Source organism: Desmodus rotundus, chromosome 7 (genome assembly GCF_022682495.2).
Source record: "Desmodus rotundus isolate HL8 chromosome 7, HLdesRot8A.1, whole genome shotgun sequence".
NCBI classification, from domain to species: domain Eukaryota; kingdom Metazoa; phylum Chordata; class Mammalia; order Chiroptera; family Phyllostomidae; genus Desmodus; species Desmodus rotundus.
Genome location: NC_071393.1, coordinates 35,408,750 through 35,429,347, shown reverse-complemented (window position 1 = coordinate 35,429,347; position 20,598 = coordinate 35,408,750). Strand labels below are relative to the sequence as shown.

Below are 20,598 nucleotides of genomic sequence, written 5' to 3'. Positions count from 1 at the left end.
GCTTACTCCCAACAAGCCAATTCCAGTTTCTGCTTAAATGTCCCTTAACAATGAGTCCTTCTCTGACCAACATGTAAAATAACCAGCTACCTGACACCAATGTCTAAACCTTACCTGCCTTGTTCTTCGTAGCTCACGTCCCTCCATAGCAGATCTATGTCTGTTTCTGTCTCCCTACACTAGAAAGATCCTTTAGAACAAGGAGGTTTTTTTGTTTAACACTCAACAAGTACCTACATGCGTGCCTCGCCTGACACATAGTGGGAGTTCAATGAACACTTTTTTAAAAGATTTTATTTATTTTTAGAGAGAGGGAAAGGGAGGGAGAAAAAGAAACAGCAGTGTGTGGCTGCCTCTGGCACGCCCCCTATTGGGCACCTGGCCCACAACCCAGGCACATGCTCTGATTGGGAATCAACCAGCGACCTTTTGGTTCACAGGCCAGCACTCAATCCACTAAGCCACACCAGCCAGGGCTCAACGAACATTTTTGATTGAATAAATTATAGGAAGAAAGGACAGGAACGGAATACCTGTAGATTTGCAGGTTTTAGGGCATTCTACGTTTTCTGTTACATGTATAGTAAGATAATCAGGGGAAGGGGTCCAGTAAATGTTGGGGTAGAGATCTGCAGAATTTGGAAAGCAAGTTAACTAGAAAAATATGATGAAATTTCCAGGCACTGTTCAGTCCATTTAAGGTTGAAATTACCGACCTAGCGGTGCCAGTCTGTTGAGCAGGACAAATTTCTAGGACAAGGGACAGGCATGGGGACGCACGTTGGTCCACTCAGGGTAGAGGACTTAGTTGGGGAAAAAGGAGTGATGGGTGGGCTTAAGGGTATGCAAGAGCAGGCCCTGACTGGTGTGGCTCAGTGGATTTCGGCGTCTTCCCCAAAGCAAAAGGTCATCATTTCGACTCCTGGTCAGGGCACATGCCTGGGCTGCGGGCCAGGTCCCCTAAGGACTAAGTACAGGCTTTCAACGGATTGGAGGTCCCCATAAAGAGAGGGGGAACAGTTTGGGGAAGTTCTTGAGCACTTAGGCTGAAAGGATATCGGGCTGTAGTTGGGCAGAGGGATGTTTTAATTACCGATTCCTGACGTGACAGCATTTCTGATGATAAGACTCGGGTTTCCAACTGGGATGGGGGACTAATACGAGGGTCGCTAGAGAAGACGCACGACTGTTAGCTGGGTTGACCACACCGACTATGAAATTGCCGAGAAGGGGGACAGGGAAGTAAGGCAAGGGGCTGGATGTACAAATAAGCGGATGCTCTTTACAGAGACGGTTAAATGGTTGGAGAGTCTCGAGAGTACGCGTCGGACAAGCAACGGGACGGTATTCGGCACAGGTTCCCCACCTTTGGAGCCTGGGAAGTGAGAATACTAATCCATGTGGGGGAGGGGTCCCAAAGGAAGCCTTAAGGGATAGCCAGGTCTCAGGCCAGGAAGGAGTGGAGTTTAGAGAAAATTGGTCTGAGAGCGGGAATCTCAGAGGAAGACTGGCTTGAGATTTGAGGTTGGGGGGGGAACTGAAGGAACGGAAAACCTTAACACTCCTCTTCCTTTATTTACCTTCCTCATAACCTGCCGGCCGCGCCACGCAAAACTCCGCAACCACAAAATACGCAGAACGAACTGTAGGTGCCCCAGCTCTTTTCTACTCTTCGCGGAAGTGCTCGTAATGGATCTCCTCCGGGTCTGCGCTTTCCCACCGGCGGAAGCTTCCGCCAGCTTCCACCCGCTTCCGCTCACGACTTAATTGGGCGGGGCCGTCCCTAGAAGTCACTTCCGCCTGACCCCGCCCCTCCATCCCTTTTTGGCAGCTTCCGGCTTCAGGCCGCGCCCCATCCCCAGCGGCCCCGCCCCCTCCCCACCCAGGGCCGACGGGCGGGCCCCGCGGCGCCGCTTCCGGTGCGGGCCCCGCCCCGGCTGTGGCCCCCGGCTGCGGACTAGTCGAAGAAGCAGGGGTGGTGCCGGGGTCTGAGCGGCTGCCCTTTCTGCCGCCCGCGGACCTGGAGCTCCCAGTGCAGGTAAGCCGTGCGGGCCCAGCTCCCCCAGCCGCGGCGCAAGCAGGGGTGTAGCAGGTGGAGGCGACGGAGGGGCAGGTGTGCCAGGATAGACGTGAAGGCGCTGGCCGGCGGAGACCGGGGGCCGCGGAGGAAAAGTCAGAGCGCTGGGAGGAGACCGGAGACGCTCTGCTCCCATTAAGGTGATTGGAGATAAAGGGATGGGCCGAGTAAGGCTCTCCCCCCATCCCCCGGGAACCGAGGAGGCGCGATAGGTGGGGTGGAGGCAATCAGAGAAGAGCCAGTTGGATTGGCTGGGAAGGGTGGGTAGAGGTAAAACTAATCGGACTGGATTGGGGGGTATGGAAAGTGTGTGTGTGGAGGGGAGTAATCAGGGAGGGAGGTATGGGGCTTGAAGGAGGCCGGGGCTAGAGAGATCCCGCAGCGAAGGTACTGGAAGTGGTGAGCGAGACCTGCTTCAAAGCTGCAAACTGTCCGTTGCTCCGGACTTGGTGGTCAGGGAACTTTAAGGGAAATGGGGGAGGGGGCCGTGTGAAGGGATGAAGTGGCTTAAGAGTTCTGAGACTAGTCTTTTAAATGTAAGCAGGTGGTATTGTTGTTTGGATCGACTGGCTGCTTGGGGACCGGGGAAGATGGGCTTTTGGGGGTAGGGTGTGTGTATTGAGTTGTAGAACTGAGTCATTTCAGTTTTACTAAAGATGCTGTGAGACACATCCTCTGCTGGGGACAGCATAGATGGTGCCACAAGAAGCAGTTCAGTGACTGGTAGGACTTGGTTGAAACACGTCTTGGCTCCTGATTGCCTGTAATGATTATAAGGAAAATTAAAATGGCCAACGAATAATTTGTTTTATTCTTTAGTTTTCTTTGATGTAAATTGTTCTTATTTTAAATGAACACTTTTGCTAACTGGATTTAATGTGGGTGTAAATCTTTTCCTGCTTTGTTACACTATAAAAAGGGCTAAAGCAGAATGAAAGTATGGTACAAGCACATCATACTTTGTAAAGTGCTGAGCAAAGAATTAAAGGTAGTAGGAGGCAAATTGGAATTTGAATCTTTCTCAGAATACAAAAAGTAAAAGCAGTGCTTCTAAGGTAAACAGAAAATTAGAATTTCTTACCTTTTTTTTTTTTTGCCTAGCTTTAGAAATTAGACCCTTTTTTTCCTAACCCATTAAAATATTTACACATCAAAGCAGTTTTCGTTGCTAGGGGTGTGATTATTTCCCCATGAATTTTTGAAGATGCTAAAGATATTTTGCTTTTTTAACTTTTCCACCCAATCCTAAAACAACAGAACAATGCAAATATCAAGTCCCAGCCTGTGCAGTGCATTCTCTTTTCGTATGGTGATAACATTGTACGCCATATTGCAAGCCCTGTTCACTTAAAGTCTGCCCAGGCATAGCAGTAAGCCCCATTCAGCTATGAAGCCTTGCGGAGGCAACATCACTCAAGGGGCGCTTGTTGGGGGTAGGGGTGGGAGAGCAGGAAGGGAAGGGGGAGTAGGAGGAGGAGAGCGTGTGAAAGGGGTGTGTATTTGGAGACTGATTGGTAAGAATGCTGATAAACCAGCCCCCGGAATATTTTTGGCCTGAAAGCCTTTTCTTTTTGTATTCGCCGTAGAATATAGTAGAAATGAATCAGAAAGAAAGGGGATGGCAAGAGTTTACTTGACTGTGTATTTTAAAAAAAGCATTAACTTGCTGTTTAGATAATACTGATATCTATTTCAAATTAACTTTAAAAGCCCCAGAGGCATACCCCCCTGTTTGTTTTTGAGTGACCATTGCAATTTGAAGCTCTTGCCTCCTTGCTGGATTGCAGGGGGGCATACATTCTTTCATGTTGTTGAAACTGGATTCTTTTGAGGCTCTAATGTCCTGTTGGCATAGCCCAGCCCACGTGAAAAGCAGGCTGGCAATCCGATCTGGCAAATGTGAAAAGTTTAGACTTAAGAGCAGTTTGCTAAATTCTTCTTGTCTGTGAAAGAAATCATTCTGTCTGCCTGATAGTTCTGTGTCTAGTTTGGATGATCATTTCTTTCTCTGACGGGCCTGAGAACATAAGCAATATTTTCTGTTTTGTAGGCAGGCTCTTCTTTTTCTTTACTGTTGTGGTTTTCATATTCACACACTTTGTGCAGGGCAAACCTAGTAGCCTTTCCAGTAATAAACACATTAATGTTTGGTATGTCGAGGGAGAGAGATCAGAGCACAGATGTTTATATACTAGATACTGCCTGCATTTACTTCTTTTTATACCTCCAGCAGTCCGTCACTACTAAGATTCATCCCATATTCCCCTCTTAAATCCTGTGGCCCTTCTTCACACGCTTCCCTACCTTACTCATCGCTGAAATTCCCACCACTCACCCATCTTAAAATTCAGGTTTAGGAATATACGTTTAGTGTTCAAAACTCATACCCTTTACTGGAGAAAAGAAAGCCGCTTATACCTGTTTTACAGAAGTGGGTTATTTTTTTTTTTCCTCTTTTCTCCTTCTTTGTGGTTTTTATTAATCACTTAGGTGCAGACCCAGTGTGCCCCCCAGGCTGTGCCTGGGTTCAGAGCCATGCCAATTGGAGGGTGAAGCTTGAGGCCGTGATGGAGCCACGGCCACAGCAAGCAGCGCAGCAGCGACCACCGCAGCCACCAACCCTAGCTCCTCCGGGGATGGATGCCAGAGAGAAGCAAGGACAGCAGATGGGCGAAGCCCAGTTCCTGTACGCCCAGAAGTTGGTCACACAGACCCTCCTTCCTGCCACACCTGGCCGGCCTTCTGGCAGCTCTTCCCTGGGTCCCTTAGTCAGAGTTCCTCCGGCCACAGCAGTGACCCGAGTTTTTGAACGGAACAGCGCAAACTCGGAGCCTGAGGAAGAGGAGGGAGGCTTGGAAGATGATGATGATGGGGATGATGACATTGCGGAGGTGGCTGAGAAAGAGGCCCGGGCTGCTTCAAAGTATTCTCAAGGGCAGAAAGTGGCTTGCCCAGACCCCAGAGCGGCGCCCACGTCTGGTCTCCTTCCAGCACCAGGGCTCCCACCACGGGGGCAGCAAGCCCGAGAAGACCATACCAAAGATGCTACCAAGGCCCCGCCTGCAGTCTCCACAGCTGGGCAGCCAGGCTGCAGTCAGGACGAGCAGTTCAAACAGGTCAGTCTTTCTCGCGTGGGGGTCATTTGTTCTTCCTAAAGGCCAGCCAGAGAGGGGTCTGGGGCTGCCGGGACCACGGTCTGTGCCAGGGTATGTCTTGTCACCCTGCTTCACTGACCAGCAGCTCAGGCATGAAAAAACTTCGGATTTTTTCGTCGTAGCATGTTTTCTTGATTAAAGCAAAGAAACGTGTAAGTCATTGCTCTTATAGATTATTCCAATTTTGAAGAGAAAGAATATCAGTATAATTTTTTTTTTTAAGGAAGGATGAGGTTGCAACAATGTTATGAGGGATGTCTGAAAGTGAGATATGTGACTTTAATTACAGTTTTCCTAGTAGTAATGTTAAAGAACGGGGTGTTTTTTAACTTTTAAAAAAATCCTCACCCTAGAGTACGTTTATTGATTTTAGAGAGAGAAAGAAACATTGATTGGTTGCCTCCCCTCTGTGCACTGACTGGGGGTCAAACCCACAGCCTTCTGGCGTGTGGGACGAAGCTCCGCCTGACTGAGCCTCCAGGCCAGAGCAAAGGACAGTCTTGCTTAAGACAGTTTCTTAGCTCCAGGCTAACCCAGGATCAAGTTCTTTAAGGGTGGTTTTGTCCTTTTGACGCTAACCAAAACTGACGAGAGGCACTTGCACTGTGTGTATGTTCTAACAAGAAGCCTTTAGACATGATTTCATTTCACAGGGAAAGGAGACCTCAAAATTCCCATTTTAGCCAAGGCAAGCTTGAATGATTTGTAAACATAGCGAGCATTAGTCATCTAGGGAGCTTTAAAAATATATGCATTGCAAGGTCATACTGAATTATCTCAGGGAGTGGAGCCTAAGGAATCTGTTCTCAGCCAAGCCTTTGACTTCTAAGACCTGCCATGTACTTTTCCTCACCTAAAGAGTGAGATCAGTGATAAATTGTTCCAGATTAAGTGACTTATTGGTGCTTGGGCAGGGAGCTCATGATAAAGCTGGTAATTCCCACATAGTCCCTTTAAGTACACAGTCTTCACGTGGTCCAGTGTGGTGTTTAGGCATCAGCTACGAAAAGCTGTGCATTTTCACACGGCAACTTAAGTCACCTATGAAAAGCTCTTTGGAGCCTGAAAAATCAGCCTTTTCATATAAGGAAGCCTGTGCCGTTCATCCGAGTTTACAATAGCAGTGTCGGCAAGAGATTTCCAAAGCCAACAAAGTGGGGACCAAATCCCATCTCTTCCATGTACTACCCTGTGCTCTTTTAATAGGACTCTTCATCTCTCTGAGCCTGTGTCTTCTGTCTGGGAGATAAAAATCTCACGGGTTTTTTTAAAATTATTTTTAGTGAATAAAAGGCAATTTTTATTGTAATCACCAGTTGCAAATGGCAGTCGCACGCCCTTATGAAAAATTTATAGAAGTTATCAGACTTAGTGGCCAGCAGAGAGGTATTTAAATATTCTGTGCATGTACTTGCCAACAGAACAACAGCAAAACCTTTAGAAGGGGCGCCCAAGGCATTTTATGGCTCCGTACAGTTTCATTCTCCTCTGGGCATGCCATTTCTCTTGTCTGGTCCCGTGCCGAGCTCCAGTAAAGGGCCTCGTTGTGAAAGGTGACTGAGTACACGTAGGAGAGGGAACCGGTGCGAGGTTGCCAGGGAACAAATGCATTAGCACAGCCCGCTAGGCCCCACTCCCGAAGGGTGGCACCTTCTTTGTCAATTGAAAAGAAATGAAAAAATGGAGGAGATAGCAAAAAATATTAATAATACAAAAGGTTTCCGCCTCCAGTTTCTCTCTTTTTCCTGGCGTTACAGCAAACTGGTGTTTCAGAGTCTTGCATTTTCATGTGTTACTCCGATACGGTCTGCAGGGAGCCTAGGAGGGGCTGCGGGGAGAGACCATCTGCAATTGAAAGTTCTTTCAAGAGAAGGAGCCCTGTCGGGGCTGCAGAGGGAAGTAGGAGAGAGTGTTGTGAGGACTAACTGAGCTGGCCTGTGGTTTAGGTGGTGGGGCCCCGGGTGCTCTTTAGTACAAGCAGAGCCACCTCTGGGGACTCTGCACAGCCCGGCTCTGCGGCAGCGACCGTGCTGAGACACAGAGGTTTTCCCTTGGACCGCCAGGGAGGCAGTGGCAGAGATAGGACAAGGGTCGGAGAAGCCCAGCTTCCACGACAGCAGCAGCCTGGCCGCCAGCCCAGACCTGCCTCCCGGCTGAATGCTCGGGTTAGCAAGACATCTGTGAGTTGCCGGCAGCCCCCGCACTGCTGAGTGGTTGGCCGGGTTCCACGCTGGCCGCTGAGTCAGCTCGTAGTGGGATCCCGCCCTGACGGCACTGGGAAAGCTCAGGCCTGAGGCGGCTGGGCTGCCCCTGCCTTGGCAGCTGGCCAGCCTCTGCGTGTGTGCGGTCGTTCCTAGAAAGTGCAGCGCGTGCGAGGAACAAGTGGAGCTCCAGAGCCTGTCTGTCTTCAGGAAGTGCAGCAGGTGTTGAGGTCAAGCCATTAGAGCTTTGAAAAAAGAGACTCTTCAGAACTGGCGTGTGCATGCACATGCGTGCACGTGGTGGCAGGCACCCAGCGCCGGGTTCTGGACGGCAGCAGCCCTGCGGCTACACAGCTCGGGGCTCAGGGGGACCGGCTGCAGGCCTCTGAAACTCGCTGAGTTCCTTTTAAGTCTCTGAGGCATACTCACTAATTATAGACTGCGTGGCCGGGCACTGCTGAAATGTTTTATAACTGCCGGCGTAGCTGAGGCCTAACCTCGTCCCCTGAATTTACTTTGCCCCCCAGATTTGAAGATCAAGAATTGGGTTAGGGGGTCATTGGTAACAGTGGCTTGAAACCTCAGGTGTGTGCCTCCTTTCCTTCTGAAATTTAATTTTACAAAATCACTGTGGTCTGTACCCTCCTCCTTTGCCTGATCCTGCTTTTATTTTTATTTTTTTTAATTTTTATTTATTGATTTGAGATGGGGTGGGGAGAGAGGGAGAGGAGGAACCTCAGTTTGTAGTTCCACGTATTTATGCATTCATTGGTTGATGTTTGTCTGTGCCCTGACCAGGGATCGAACCTATTACCTTGGTGCGTCGGGAGGATGCTCTAACTGAGCTACCCATCCGTCGCTGATCCTGCTTTTAAAGCAGTAAACAGTGTGCTTGGGGGTTTAAGAACCATTTTTAAGTTGTGCTTCAGAAGAGGTGCTAAAAAAAAAATCATTGGGAGAACCTGTAGCAACCATTAGGAACCATAAGACTAGGTTTTTTTTTTATTATTATTATTCAGAGTCTTTTATTTCTTAAGCAATTACTTAACGGAGAGCAGAAATGAAGGATCTCTTGCTTCAGCAAAAATTACAAAGATTGACACAAAATATTCTTATTGTTAAGGTGTAGCAGTGCTCATGTTGTTCTTTTTACACAATAAACTTTAGGAGGGGCTTCTGTGGGCCAGGCCAGTGCCCCATGGACTAAGGCATGCCTCTCCCTCAAGGAGCCATCAGCATCCAGCCGGGGCAGTGTGGGAACCTCAGGAGGGGTTGTTGGACCTTGGGTTGCAACAGTTTCACTCTGTCCTGAGTCAGCTGCAGCCAAACTGCTCAGTCTATGCTGTGCTGGCAGAGGATTTTAAAACAAGATTTTGCTTCAGGCATTCACACACCAAGGTAACTTGGCCGATAGCATAGCTAGCATAGCTTGGTAAACCAGCGAGAACACTCGGGTTTTTTGCAAGATTTTGGTGGGTAGGGGAGGCGGGCACTCGTCTTTCAACTGGAAAGCAGAAGTTGAAAAGCTTCAGGGCTCCACAGATTATCCTTTGCTTCTGAAACCCCTTTCTCAGAACGTGTGAAGTCAAAATAATTTCATGGATTCTCTTTGAAAAGTCTTGTAGAAAATAATTGCTCCTCAAGCCTGGCTCCTTAGGAAGAGTGTAGGGTTCTCCGACGTGAGGATGGTTGGAAAGATGAGTAATGCCCCTGAGCCCAGGGTTCTAAAGCCAATCAGATTTCAATGGGCAGAGTAAATAATTGTAAAGCAGGCCAACAAAGAGCTGAGTGGCCTTTCTCTCCAGGGAGGTCGCAGGCTCTGTCAGCACACAGCCAACTGGGGGCTATTGCTGGCCTCTAGGGGCCGTCTTCTGTCCCCCTGGAACGAGAGCAGTTCAGGCAGCACGGGCTTTGTCTTGAACCCACTGGGGGAGCCAAGTTTCCAGAAGGGCGTGGACTCCCTGCCATGCAATAGACGAAAGATGGCTTGATAGGCATGTGGGAGCCAGAGGGTGTGGGTCTGATTTTCCACGCTTTGGCAGTCACTTCAGTTACTGCGTGTGGGGACGAAGAAGGATGACCGACTCCTTGGTCTCCAGAATCTGTTAGCCAAGAGTCCCTCTAAGTGGTAAGCTGTGTTCTCTTGGGTTCCGCCTCGCTTTCTTGGTACATACTGCGTGTCTTTGGAACATTAGATGCTTTTTGTAAAGATTGTACAAACTATTGCCTGGAAAAAAATAAGGTCAAAGCTTTCCCTACTTTCTTCGAAGGTTTATCTTGCCTGCCCTTAGCATCTAATCACAGTGGAATTCATCTAGGTCAGTGGTTTTCATTGGGAGGAATTCCCCACCTCTTCCTACTTCCAGGGCACGTGTCCGGAAGCTTGTTTAGTTATGTTGATTGAGGGGAGTAGGGAGAATGTGCCCCTGGCAGATTGTCGGTGGAGACCAGGATAGTTCTGAACAGCCTGCTCTGCGGACTGTCTGCCATAAGGAAGGATTATCAGGTCCAGAATGTCCGGAGGGTAGTAATCTTCTCCCACCACCCTCAGGAAGTGATTTTAAAGATATTACAAAGGTGTTTTGGGTTTTTTTCCCTTTAGATTAATTTTGTTATCTCCCTCCCAAATTATAGCAAGCAACTAAAAGCCATCTTCCTATTCGTACAAATTGTAATTTCTCTCCCTATTTGCTAGTCTCCAAGCTCCTTGGTCACTTATCTGACCCTCCCAGGGCCACTTCAGATCTTCCTAAAGTTTATCCTGGATTGGATTCATTGATTTCACTTTCTCCCCAAAGCTCAATTATCTGGAGTCACAGAGGGTTTGATGTGTTTTTCATGTAGCTCTAGACCCCATGTTTAAAGGTGGAAGAAGAATATCGGTGTGAAAGACCTTTGTAAAGTTTACCTTATCATACAAAAGTTAGGTCGAATTGTTATTAGCACCTAAATACTCTTTGGAGCTACACCTTTTCAGTCTTCACCACCTTTGTAGGTAAGATGCGCCATAAATCCTAGGTACTACTCTAAAGCAACTCCTTTTTTCCAGAGCTGGGGCCGAACTCTAGTATCTGGAGTTCTCTGAAACATGTCAGGATTAGGCAAGCCGGAACCATTGCACTTTTGAAGTGCTGCTTCCATTTTAAAATAGGGGTGTGTGCGTATTTCTTCTTCAGGTAGGAGTAGCTTTATGTTAACTTGTTACAGAGACTAGGTCAGTGACTTAACTTGGGTTCCAGCCCTCTCAGCCGAACACTGGCCCTCCGTGTGCATCCCAGACCCCACGCTGTCCTAATTTTTCAGGGACTTGCTCCATCAGTGAACCTCCCTTTCCTTGAATCTTTGACTCTCTTCTGAAACCTTTTCCACATTCGCAAATGTTCTGCTCTCTCACACCTTAAAAAACATCTCCTTAATCAATGAATATGCCTGATTCAATTGTTACAAGAAAATGAGAGGTCACTTTAAAAAATGTTTTCCTTCTGGCGCGTCTTCCAGCTAGTCCTGTCTACCCTCTCCACAGAACAAAGCTGCTCGGAGGGGTCACTCGCACTCCTTGGCTCCACTTTGTCACCTCCGACTCACTCCTCAACACTCGTGTACCCACACTCTGTCTCCTCCGTGTCCCTGAAGGTCCTCTCGGTGAGGCTGCCTAAGGACCGCGGAGTTGCTGAGCCCAGCCTGCCTTCCCCTCATTTGCTGTCTCAGCAAATGGCAGGTGCAGTTGGCCCCTGTCTGGGAAACACTCTCCTTTGCTTTCTGTAGCCCCTTCAGCTTATTTTCCTTATCTCTTTCTCTTCATCTCGACCTGTAGAACTCCAAGTTCTGGGGGAGGGGGGCAGACTTCAGTCTTAAACTCTATTCTCTGTGTGTTCCCCCCACCCCGGGCGATTTCCTTCACTTTCATGGCTTTAAATACTGTTCTGCAAGCATTTGATTCTCATACCCATTGTTGAGCCAGTGTCTCCATTCTGAGCTCAGTGGATATATTCTTCACTTCCTTGGCGTTTCCACTCAGGTTTTTACTGGCATCTCAAGTTTAACTCGCATAAAACGAATCTCTTGGTTTCCAGCCTATTCCCTCACGATTATGTCCTCCTTTATTTTCCTTCTCTGTGAATGGCACTCTGTAGAGTTGGTCGGTTGTATCGGAAACCTTGGAGTTGACCACCTTTCATACCTTCTACTGTCTCTCCGAATGGTGGCGTCCAGTCCATCACCAGGACCTCCAGCTGCCCCATCTACACATCTGGAATCCTGCCACTTCTCTTCTTCTCCACTGTTACCCGCCCGATCCAGGCTACCTACCTACTGCTGTAGATGTCACCCAGTCTGTCCTCCCTGGCCCACTCGAGTGCATTCTCTAAACAGCCCCTAGTGCATGTGCGTCCTGGAAGAATTGTCTTGGGCCGCACATTCAATACACAAACGCTGATGAAAACTGATGAGCAAAAAGTCTGTGCGTAATTTTTGTGAAATCCACCACCGCAGATAAGCAAAAAAGTCCTCACGTAATAACCCTAATAATGCAGTGGCCCTTCCGATAATCTTTATCGTCGAGCAGGCCCCAAGTTTGTGACCATTACTATAGAAAACGTACACATCTAAGTAATAAAGTGTCACTGATTTTTCGAAATGTTTTTTATGATAAAATTAAAAGGCAACATAAAACTAGTGGGATGTTTGACATTGTATTTGAGAAGCTAGTGCATCAGCATCTGCTTTGGTAGAAGTGGTTGCAATTCTCAGTGAGCTCTCAAGGTGCTCACCAGATATTTTGGTTTTATTTTACTCTTAATGTGTTTCATTCTTGAAAATTGTTGCTCACAAATGTAGGTGCTGCCAAATAGCGATGACATGAATAAGGCGTGACTGTGAAGCAAGGGATATTTATCTCTGGGAAGACAGGACCTCTAAAAGTCTCGTAAAGAGAAGCATGGTCAAATTTTTCTTTAAGTTGAATATCAGATCGCAGCTCTATGCATTCCATTTAAAAATTAGCAGGTAACATATTTATGTTGGTTGAAAATTGAGTTGCAGCCCTGGCTGTTGAGGCTCAGTGCATTGAGTACTGGCCTGCAAACCAAAGCGTCGCTGGTTCAACTCCGAGTCAGGGCACATGCCTGGGTTGCCAGCCAGGTTCCCAGTAGGGGGCGCTCGAGAGGCAACCAAACATTGATGGTTCTCTCCCTCCTTTTCGCCCTCCCTTCGCCTCTCTAAAAATAAATAAATAAAATTTTAAAACAATAAAAAAATGAATTTTAAAAAATAGGGTCACAAATATGGCAAAATATTGATTATTTTCCCAGAAAGCTTGAAATCTGTTTTCAAATTCTTGTGTCAAATCTAAAAGCAAGGCTGCATATTTTTCGCCACTTGCAGGACTGTGTTTAGCCAACATGTCGAAACGCATAAAGTTGTTTGCCTTAATTTTAGCTTGCTTATAATTTCAGTTCCATTTGGAGCGCTGTTATGGTTTGAAACACGGTATTGATCAGTTGGTTTGCACCCTGAAGATTCATGTTTAACTCATTTAAATTAGTGATTAAACCCACGAAAATGCTAAATCTGTAAGCCAGTTTTCATCATCAAGTTCTGGCACAAATTTGTTTTTTGATACTGTAAGTGACTTAATAACATGTCGCAAATCATAAAATCTTTTTGACATTTGGCCTCGACTTAGCCGTCTTACTTCCAAGAAGGAAATGATGTCTCCATAATGTCAGCGTTAACACTTTAAAGGAATCCCTGGCATTGGCAATGATTCAATCCCTTGGCTCTTATGAAATTCAGTCTTGATGATGATTTGCGTGACGTTATCCATTTTTAAAGCTTTTGTGCATAAATGTTCTTGATGTACTATGCAATGATGCTTCATGAAATGTGATTGCATCGTCTTCCATTACTTTTACAAGTCCCTCTCTTCTACCTGCTCTCCCCGGGGCACCGTCAGTAACTGTGCCAGATATGATGACAGTGGACAAAGAAAATAATAGCCTTAACATATTTCTTACTGCTTCGTGTAAATCTCTTGATTTGGTTGTGTCTTTGAATGGCACTGAAGAAGCCATCTCTTCAGTGGCTTTCTATTCGTCATCAGTACCTCTGGTAAAAATGGCAGCTTGAGCCGTGTCTGCAGCATCGGTGCTGTCGTCCATCGCCAAAGCCTACAGTTTAAAAGTCGCAGGTTTACTCTCCAAACTTCTTCCGACAGATTTCCCAGTTTCTTCAGCTCCCCTGGCTACGGTCTGGTGAGACAAACTGAGTTTAGAAATATCCCCCCTTTTCTCAGGGCAAATTATATCTGCCATGGTTTCTATACTCTGCTTAATAAACTCACCATCAGTAAATGGTTTTAATTTCTTTGCTATTAACTATGCTACCATGTAACTAACTTTTACAATAAAATCTGCCCGAGTTGTAACTTTTTGGAAAATATTTTGTTGAAAATACAGGCGTTTTTTCAGTTCCGCTATTTTGTCCTTATGATACAATCCTACATACGCATTGAACTTGGCAGCACGTTTTTGCATATAATGCCTTTTCAAATTACAGTCTTTGAAAACTTGCACAAATTCCCTACAAATGAAGCAGAGTGCCTTAGTATTTGCCTTGAAAAAAAGGAGTCATCTGTCCACTTTTCATTGAACAATCTTCCTTCATCTGTAATTTTTCTTTTTTTAAATTTTTTAATTTTATTATTTTACTTTTATTAAAGATTTAATTTATTTACTTCTATAGAGAGGGGAAGAAAGGGAGAAAGAGAAGGAGAGAAACATCAGTGTGTGGGAGATATATCGATCAGTTGCCTCTCGCACACCCCCAACTGGGGACCTGGCCCACAACCCAGGCATGTGCCTGACTGGGAATCGAACGGGCAACGTTTCAGTTCCCCGGCCAACACTCAATCCACTGAGCCAAACCAGCCAGGGCTTTCATCCATAATTTTTCTTTTGGGGGTTCTTTTTTCTTTTGAGACATTGTAGAAACCATGCTGGGATTAAAACAATAATAATAGATAAGGGACTTTCTTTGTTTTTATTATGAAAATTGACAGGAAAATAGATAGCAAGGTTTGGGCCCTTCCACAGCCCTCTCGGTTGCCAATGCAAAGCGACGGGGAAGGCCGACTGTACAGCGAGGTGGGCGCTGTGTGAGGCGCCGCTGAGGTGTGGAAGTACCTGTAATAATCGAATGAGAATGCTCACCTGACGTCAGAATCACATTAAACACCTGACGTTGCAATGATAGGTTGAAATACTGATAACCACTGCCCTGCTGAGTCACCACAAGACACGTAACACCTGGTGGGGTTAGTTCTGCTATCTGCGCTCACACCCCCTGTAAAATGAAGCCACTCACGCACACGTACGTTTATTTTATGTGGTATTGCGACACACAATCACAAAAAAGTCTCATAATGTTTTAAGTAAATTTACAATTTTGGGTTGGGCCGCATTCACGGCCCTCCTGGGTGGCATGTGGCCTGTGGCCATGGGTTGGACACCCCTGATCTAGAGTGATCGTCTGAAAAACAAATCAAATTATGTCAACCCTTTAATGTCCTCCAAGTACGATGTCACTTGCTTTAGTTGTAATTGGCATAATCCGATACTTGCCTGCTTCTCCGGCCTTGTTTTTGCACCCCTCCAGGCTCTTACCTAGCCTTCAGTGCCCACTTGGGCATCATTTCCTCATTCCAGTCGAGATGGTGGCGTGGGTAAACATGGTACTCACATCCTCCCACACCATATCAGAATTGCAAGTAAACTACAGAACAGCCATCATTCAGAACTGCCCGAAACCCAGCTGAGTAGAAGTCCTACCACTAGGAGTTTAGAGAAGCCACATCGAGACTGAGGGGTGGAGATGCAGAACATGCTGGTCTCGCACCTCCTTGTGGTGGATAAAAATTGTGAGGGATATCTCAGCTATGAAGGTTCCCCCTGAGTAGTGAGGGGTCTGAGCCCCACACAAGGCCCCCAAGCCCAGAATTCCAGTGCTGGGAAGAGAAGTCCCCATAACTTCTGGCTGTAAAACCAGCGGGAATTGAGGCTGAGTGAGACTGAGGGCTTTTGGAGTCCCAGGCAGTTTCTCTTAAAGGGCCCACACATGGACTCACTCGGACTCAATTGTTTCTGAGCTCCAGTGCTGGGATCGCAGTTCAAAGGCACCAGGAACGTACGAGGTGGAAGTGACGTTATCTGTCATCAGGGCAAGCACTGGAGGGGCAGCTTTCTCCCAGATGGAAGTGCTGGCAGAGGCCCTTGTTCTTTTCTCAGCCCTTGCCCCACAGAGCCTTTAGGGGGCGCCATATCTGAGACTCCATCACCCTGGCTCACACCGTTCACCCTGTCCCAGTGACTCCGTGAGGCTGTGCTGCACCCAGCTTGCATGCCCACCCAAGCTGTTTCCAGCGGCTCTTCCATGCCAATGACCTGTCTTGGCTCATGCTTTATACTTTGCTAAAATCTCCCAAACAAGCAGCATCTGGCCTCAGCATGCCCCTACCCCTTGCTAAGTGGCCCCAGGCCAGGCACTAGCAGTAGCCAGCCTTGGTTTGCAGCTTGGCCTCTCCTGGGCACCTCCAAGCCCAGAAAAAATGGCAGTCATCTGCAGATCACTTTGTAGCTCAAGTCCAGTGGCTCCCAGCAGAACACAGTGGCTGACCTTGGCCTGCACCGCCTGGGAGGCCCTAGAGCCAGTGCATGTGGCGGCCGGCTTCAGACCACATTGAAACACCACCCAAACACCTCCACAGCGACACACTCAAGGGGTGGGCTCAGTGGACAGCAGAGCCCCACTGAAGGAAGTCTTGCTCTGGAGAGGAGGTCCTCCCACAACCGATCCTCTGTGGTGGTCAGAGGCCAGTAGTCATTGGTTGTAGCCAGTCCTTGCAGCCCACTGGCCCTGGCGTGAGCCCCTCCCGTTGTCATGCCAACAGCAGTCAAAGGTTAACTACAAGAGGAGGGTGTGCTCAGCTCTCGGGGAGATGGTGCCTCAAGTGCTCAGCTTGGGTCATCGAGGAGGCTTTGCCACTGGGCCTGACAGGTCACTGCTGCATTAGGCCATGCTACCTAGCACAGGGAGGCTGCCAAATTAAGGAGACAAAGAAAATGGCCCAAATGAGAGAACAGAATAACACTCTAGGAAAAGAACTAACAAATGGAGACGAGCAATCTGTCACATGCAGAGTTCGAAACACTTACAACATGGATGCTCAAGAAACGTAGGGCCTCAACAGCAGAAACAATCCCGTCAGAAATGAAGGACACACCAATTGAAATAAAGAACACTTTACAGAGAATCAATAGTAGAGTGGATAAAGCTGAGTATCACATCAACTGTTTGGAATGTAAGGAAGCAAAAAACACCCAGTATAAACAGCAAAAGAAAAAAAAGAATCCAAAAAGATGGGGATAGTGTAAGGAGCCCCTGGGACAACTTCAAGTGTACCAACGATCATATCCTGGGAGTACCGGAAGAAGAAGAGAGCAAGAAACTGAAAACCTATTAGAAAAAAATAATGACAGAAGACTTCCCTGACCTGGTGAAGGAAGTAGACCTACAAGCCCAGGAAGCACAAGGAGTCCCAAACAAGATGCACCCAAAGAGGCCCACGTGTCATAATTAAAATGCAAACGTTAAAGACAGAATTTTAAAAGCAGTTGGTTACCTAAGAGGGAGCTCCCATAAGACTGCCAGGTGGCCCTGGCTGGTGTGGCTCCTTTGGTTGGAGCATCATCCTGTAAACTGAAAGGTTGCAGGTGCATTGCAGCCAGGTCACACACCTATGCTGCGGGTTCCATCTCCAGCTGGGGCGCGTACAAGAGGCAATAGATTGATGTTTCTCTCTCACATTGATGTTTCTTTTTCTGTCTTCCTTCCTCTCTCTATAATATCAATAACCAAGTCCTTGAGTGAGGATAATATTAAAAAAGAGAGAGGGAGACTGTCAAATGATTTCTCGGCAGAAACTTTGCAGGCCAGAAGGGATTGGCAAGAAATATTAAAAGTGATGAAAAGCAATGACCTACAACCAAGACTGCTCTACCCAGCAAAGCTGTCTCTCAGAATGAAAAGGGCAGATAAAGTGCTTCCCAGATGAGAAAAAGCTGAAGAAATTCATCACCACCAAACCAGTATTACATGAAATGTTAAAGGGTCTTCTTTAAGAAGAAAAGATAAAAAATAGGAACAACCAAATGGCAATAAGTACACATATATCAACAATTGAATATATATATATATATATATACGTGTGTGTGTGTGTGTGTATACATGTATATATATATAAAAGCACCCTGGCTGGTGTAGCTCAGTGGATTGAGCACCAGCCTGTGAACCTAAAGGTCGCTGGTTCGTTTCCTGGTCGGGGCACATGCCCGGGTTGCTGGCCAGGTCCCCAGTTGGGGGCATGTGAGAGGCAACCTATTGATATTTCTTTCACTCATCAATGTTTCTCTCCCTCCCTTGCCTTCTCTCTAAAAATAAATAAAGCTTTTCTTAAAAAAAAAAAAAAGAAATACTGCCCTGGCTGGTGTGGCTCAGTGGATTGAGTGCTGGCCTGCGAACCAAGGGGTGCTGGTTTGATTCCCAGTCAGGGCACATGCCTGATTGCAGGCCGGGTCCCCAGTGGCGGGTGTGCAAGAGGCTACCACATACTGATGTTCCTCTCCCTCTCTTTCTCCTTCCCGTCCCCTCTCTAAAAGTAAATAAGTAAAATCTTTTTTAAAAAGAATGAAATATTTTTTTAAAGAAACCAACTGAACAAGCAGAACAGAAACAGACTCAGACAGAGAACAGTTTGACAGTTGCCAGATGGGAGGTGCGTTGGGGGCGATGGATGAAAAAGGTGAAGGGACTAGGAAGTACAACCTGGTAGTTACGGAACAGTCATGGGCATGTAAAGTACGGTGTAGGGAACACAGTCAGCAGTGTTCTAATAAGTGTGTGTGCTGTGAGATGGGTGTGAGGGTTCCTGGGATGATCTCTCACGGGGGTGTGCACCTGAAACTAATATGTCCAGTATAACTGAAGATTAAAAATGATGTAAGTTAAAAGAATGCGCTTCCTCAGAGGCACTGTCTTTACCTTCAGTGTAGTGCAGGTTGTATGCTGCCATTGACCGTTACAGTTTTATAGTCGTGTGGTCTGTTTCTTTGATACCTGGTTCTGTACTGGATGGTACGCTCTGGAAAGGCAGGGCCACACCTGTCTCATCATCACTGTCTCCCGGCACCCGGCAGGGTGGTGGCTGGTATAGACGCTGAGTATTGTGTTTCTTCTCATTTCTTTTACTTGCCCTGTTTTTCACGTGAATGGCACCATTTTGTTTATTTTTTTAAGTAGACTTTATTTTCTAGAGCATTTCTAGGTTCCTGGCGAAGCTGAGCAGAGGTACAGTGATTTCCCATGTACTCTATGCCCCGGTTTATGCATAGCCTGCCTCACTAGCAAACCCCGCCCCCCGCCAAAGTGATACGTTTGTTACAATTGACGGACCTATATCGACGTGTCATTATCACCCAAAGTCCCTAATTTTTGTTAGGGCGCACTGTTGCTGTTGTATGTTCTTGCATTTGGAAAAGTGTACTTACATAATTTTTTTGTTTTGAACAAAAATAGAAACTCTACATATTGTTTTATAATAAGCTTTTTTATTCAGTATTATGGCAATTCTTCCCCCGTGTGTTCATAAAGTCCTCTTTATTAATGTTTTTATAATCGTTTTCTCAAAATTACAAAGTAAGATGATAGGTGCTCGTGAAAACCTAAAATAAGATACGTATACTTTAAGAAAATGCTCCAGTGTCTTGGTGTCCGCCTCTTCCCCGCCCCCCCCCCCCCGCCCCCCACAGGAGGCCACAGTTAGGCGTGAATCGGCTTCCTGGGCTGTTCCTGTTTTTACCTGTGTACGTGTGCAGTCACAGCACACGCGTGTATAAGCACAGACCGTAGATGCTGGGTGACTGTGCCTTTGCGTTTCTGGGTCTGTGCTGGGATGGATTATTCTAAAGGTCGAATTTGCTCTGTCGTCATCTTACTGCCTTTTCATATGTTTGCCTTTTGTATTTGTCCTTTGGCTCACCTGCTGTTACAGCCTGTGCCCATTTTTCTTTATTTTCTTATTGTAAAAAATGTGACGTGACGTGTCCCCTCTTAACAGGTTTTTAAGCGCTCAGTCCACATTGTTAACTGTCAGCACGATGTAGTATGGCGCTGTCTAGAACTTTCTGATCTTTTTTAAAATTTTTTTCAGAGAGGGGAAGGGAGGGAGAAAGAGAGGGAGAGAAACATCAATGTGTGATTGCTTCTCACAAGTGCCCCAACTGGGGACCTGGCCTGCAACCCAGGCATGTGCCCTAACTGGACATCGAACTGGCGACCCTTCAGTTTGCAAGCCCATGCTCAATCCACTGAGCTACGCCAGTTAGGCCCGCTTAGCATTCTTATTCCCTGTACCTTTTCCCCCCATTCTGTCCCTTTCCCGCTGATAACCCTCCATGTGACCTCCATTTCTGTGATTCTGTTCCTGTTCTAGTTGTTTGCTTAGTTTGTTTTTGTTTTTAGGTTCAATTGTTGGTAGTTAATCGTCATTTTACTGTTCATATTTTCAATCTTCGTTTTCTTAGATAAGTCCCTTTAACATTTCATCTAATAAGAGCTTGGTAATGATGAACTCCTTTAGCTTGACCTTATCTGGAAAGCACTTTATCTGCCCTTCCATTCTAAATGATAGCTTTTCTGGAGAGAGTCATCTTGGATGTAGGTCCTTGCCTTTCATGACTTGGAATACTTCTTTCCAGCCCCTTCTTGCCTCTAAGGTTTCTGTTGAGAAATCAGCTGACAGTCTTATGGGAACTCCTTTGTAGGTAATTGTGTCCTTTGCTCTTGCTGCTTTTAAGATTCTCTCCTTGTCTTTAATCTTGGCTAATGTAATTTTGATGTGCCTTGGTGTGTTCCTCCTCGGGTCCAGCTTCTTTGGGACTCTCTGAGTTTCCTAGACTTCCTGGAAGTCTATTTCCTTTGCCAGGTTGGGGAAGCTCTCCTTCATTATTTGTTCAAGTAAGTTTTCAATTTTTTGTTCTTCCTCTTCTCCTTCTGGCACCCCTTTGATTCCGATGTTGGAACATTTAAAGTTGTCCCAGAGGTTCCTAAGCCT

The 20,598-nt window shown here is 46.7% G+C and overlaps 1 protein-coding gene across 3 annotated transcripts in view; it reads left to right on the top strand.

Moving 5' to 3' along the window:
- Window positions 1-1,925: 1,925 nt before the first annotated feature.
- ARID3B (AT-rich interaction domain 3B) overlaps window positions 1,926-20,598 on the top strand; it is a 48,570-nt gene continuing 29,897 nt past the window's right edge. For 2 of the 3 annotated variants that reach the window (XM_071221922.1, XM_024557348.3), the window contains exons 1-2: window positions 1,926-2,038; window positions 4,568-5,193. In XM_071221922.1, coding sequence (XP_071078023.1) covers window positions 4,645-5,193 — 549 coding nt within the window. In that variant the 5' untranslated portion in view covers window positions 1,926-2,038; window positions 4,568-4,644. Of the gene's footprint in view, window positions 2,039-2,069; window positions 2,218-4,567; window positions 5,194-20,598 lie in introns of those variants that run through there. The other variant, XM_024557347.3, reaches the window with a different exon arrangement.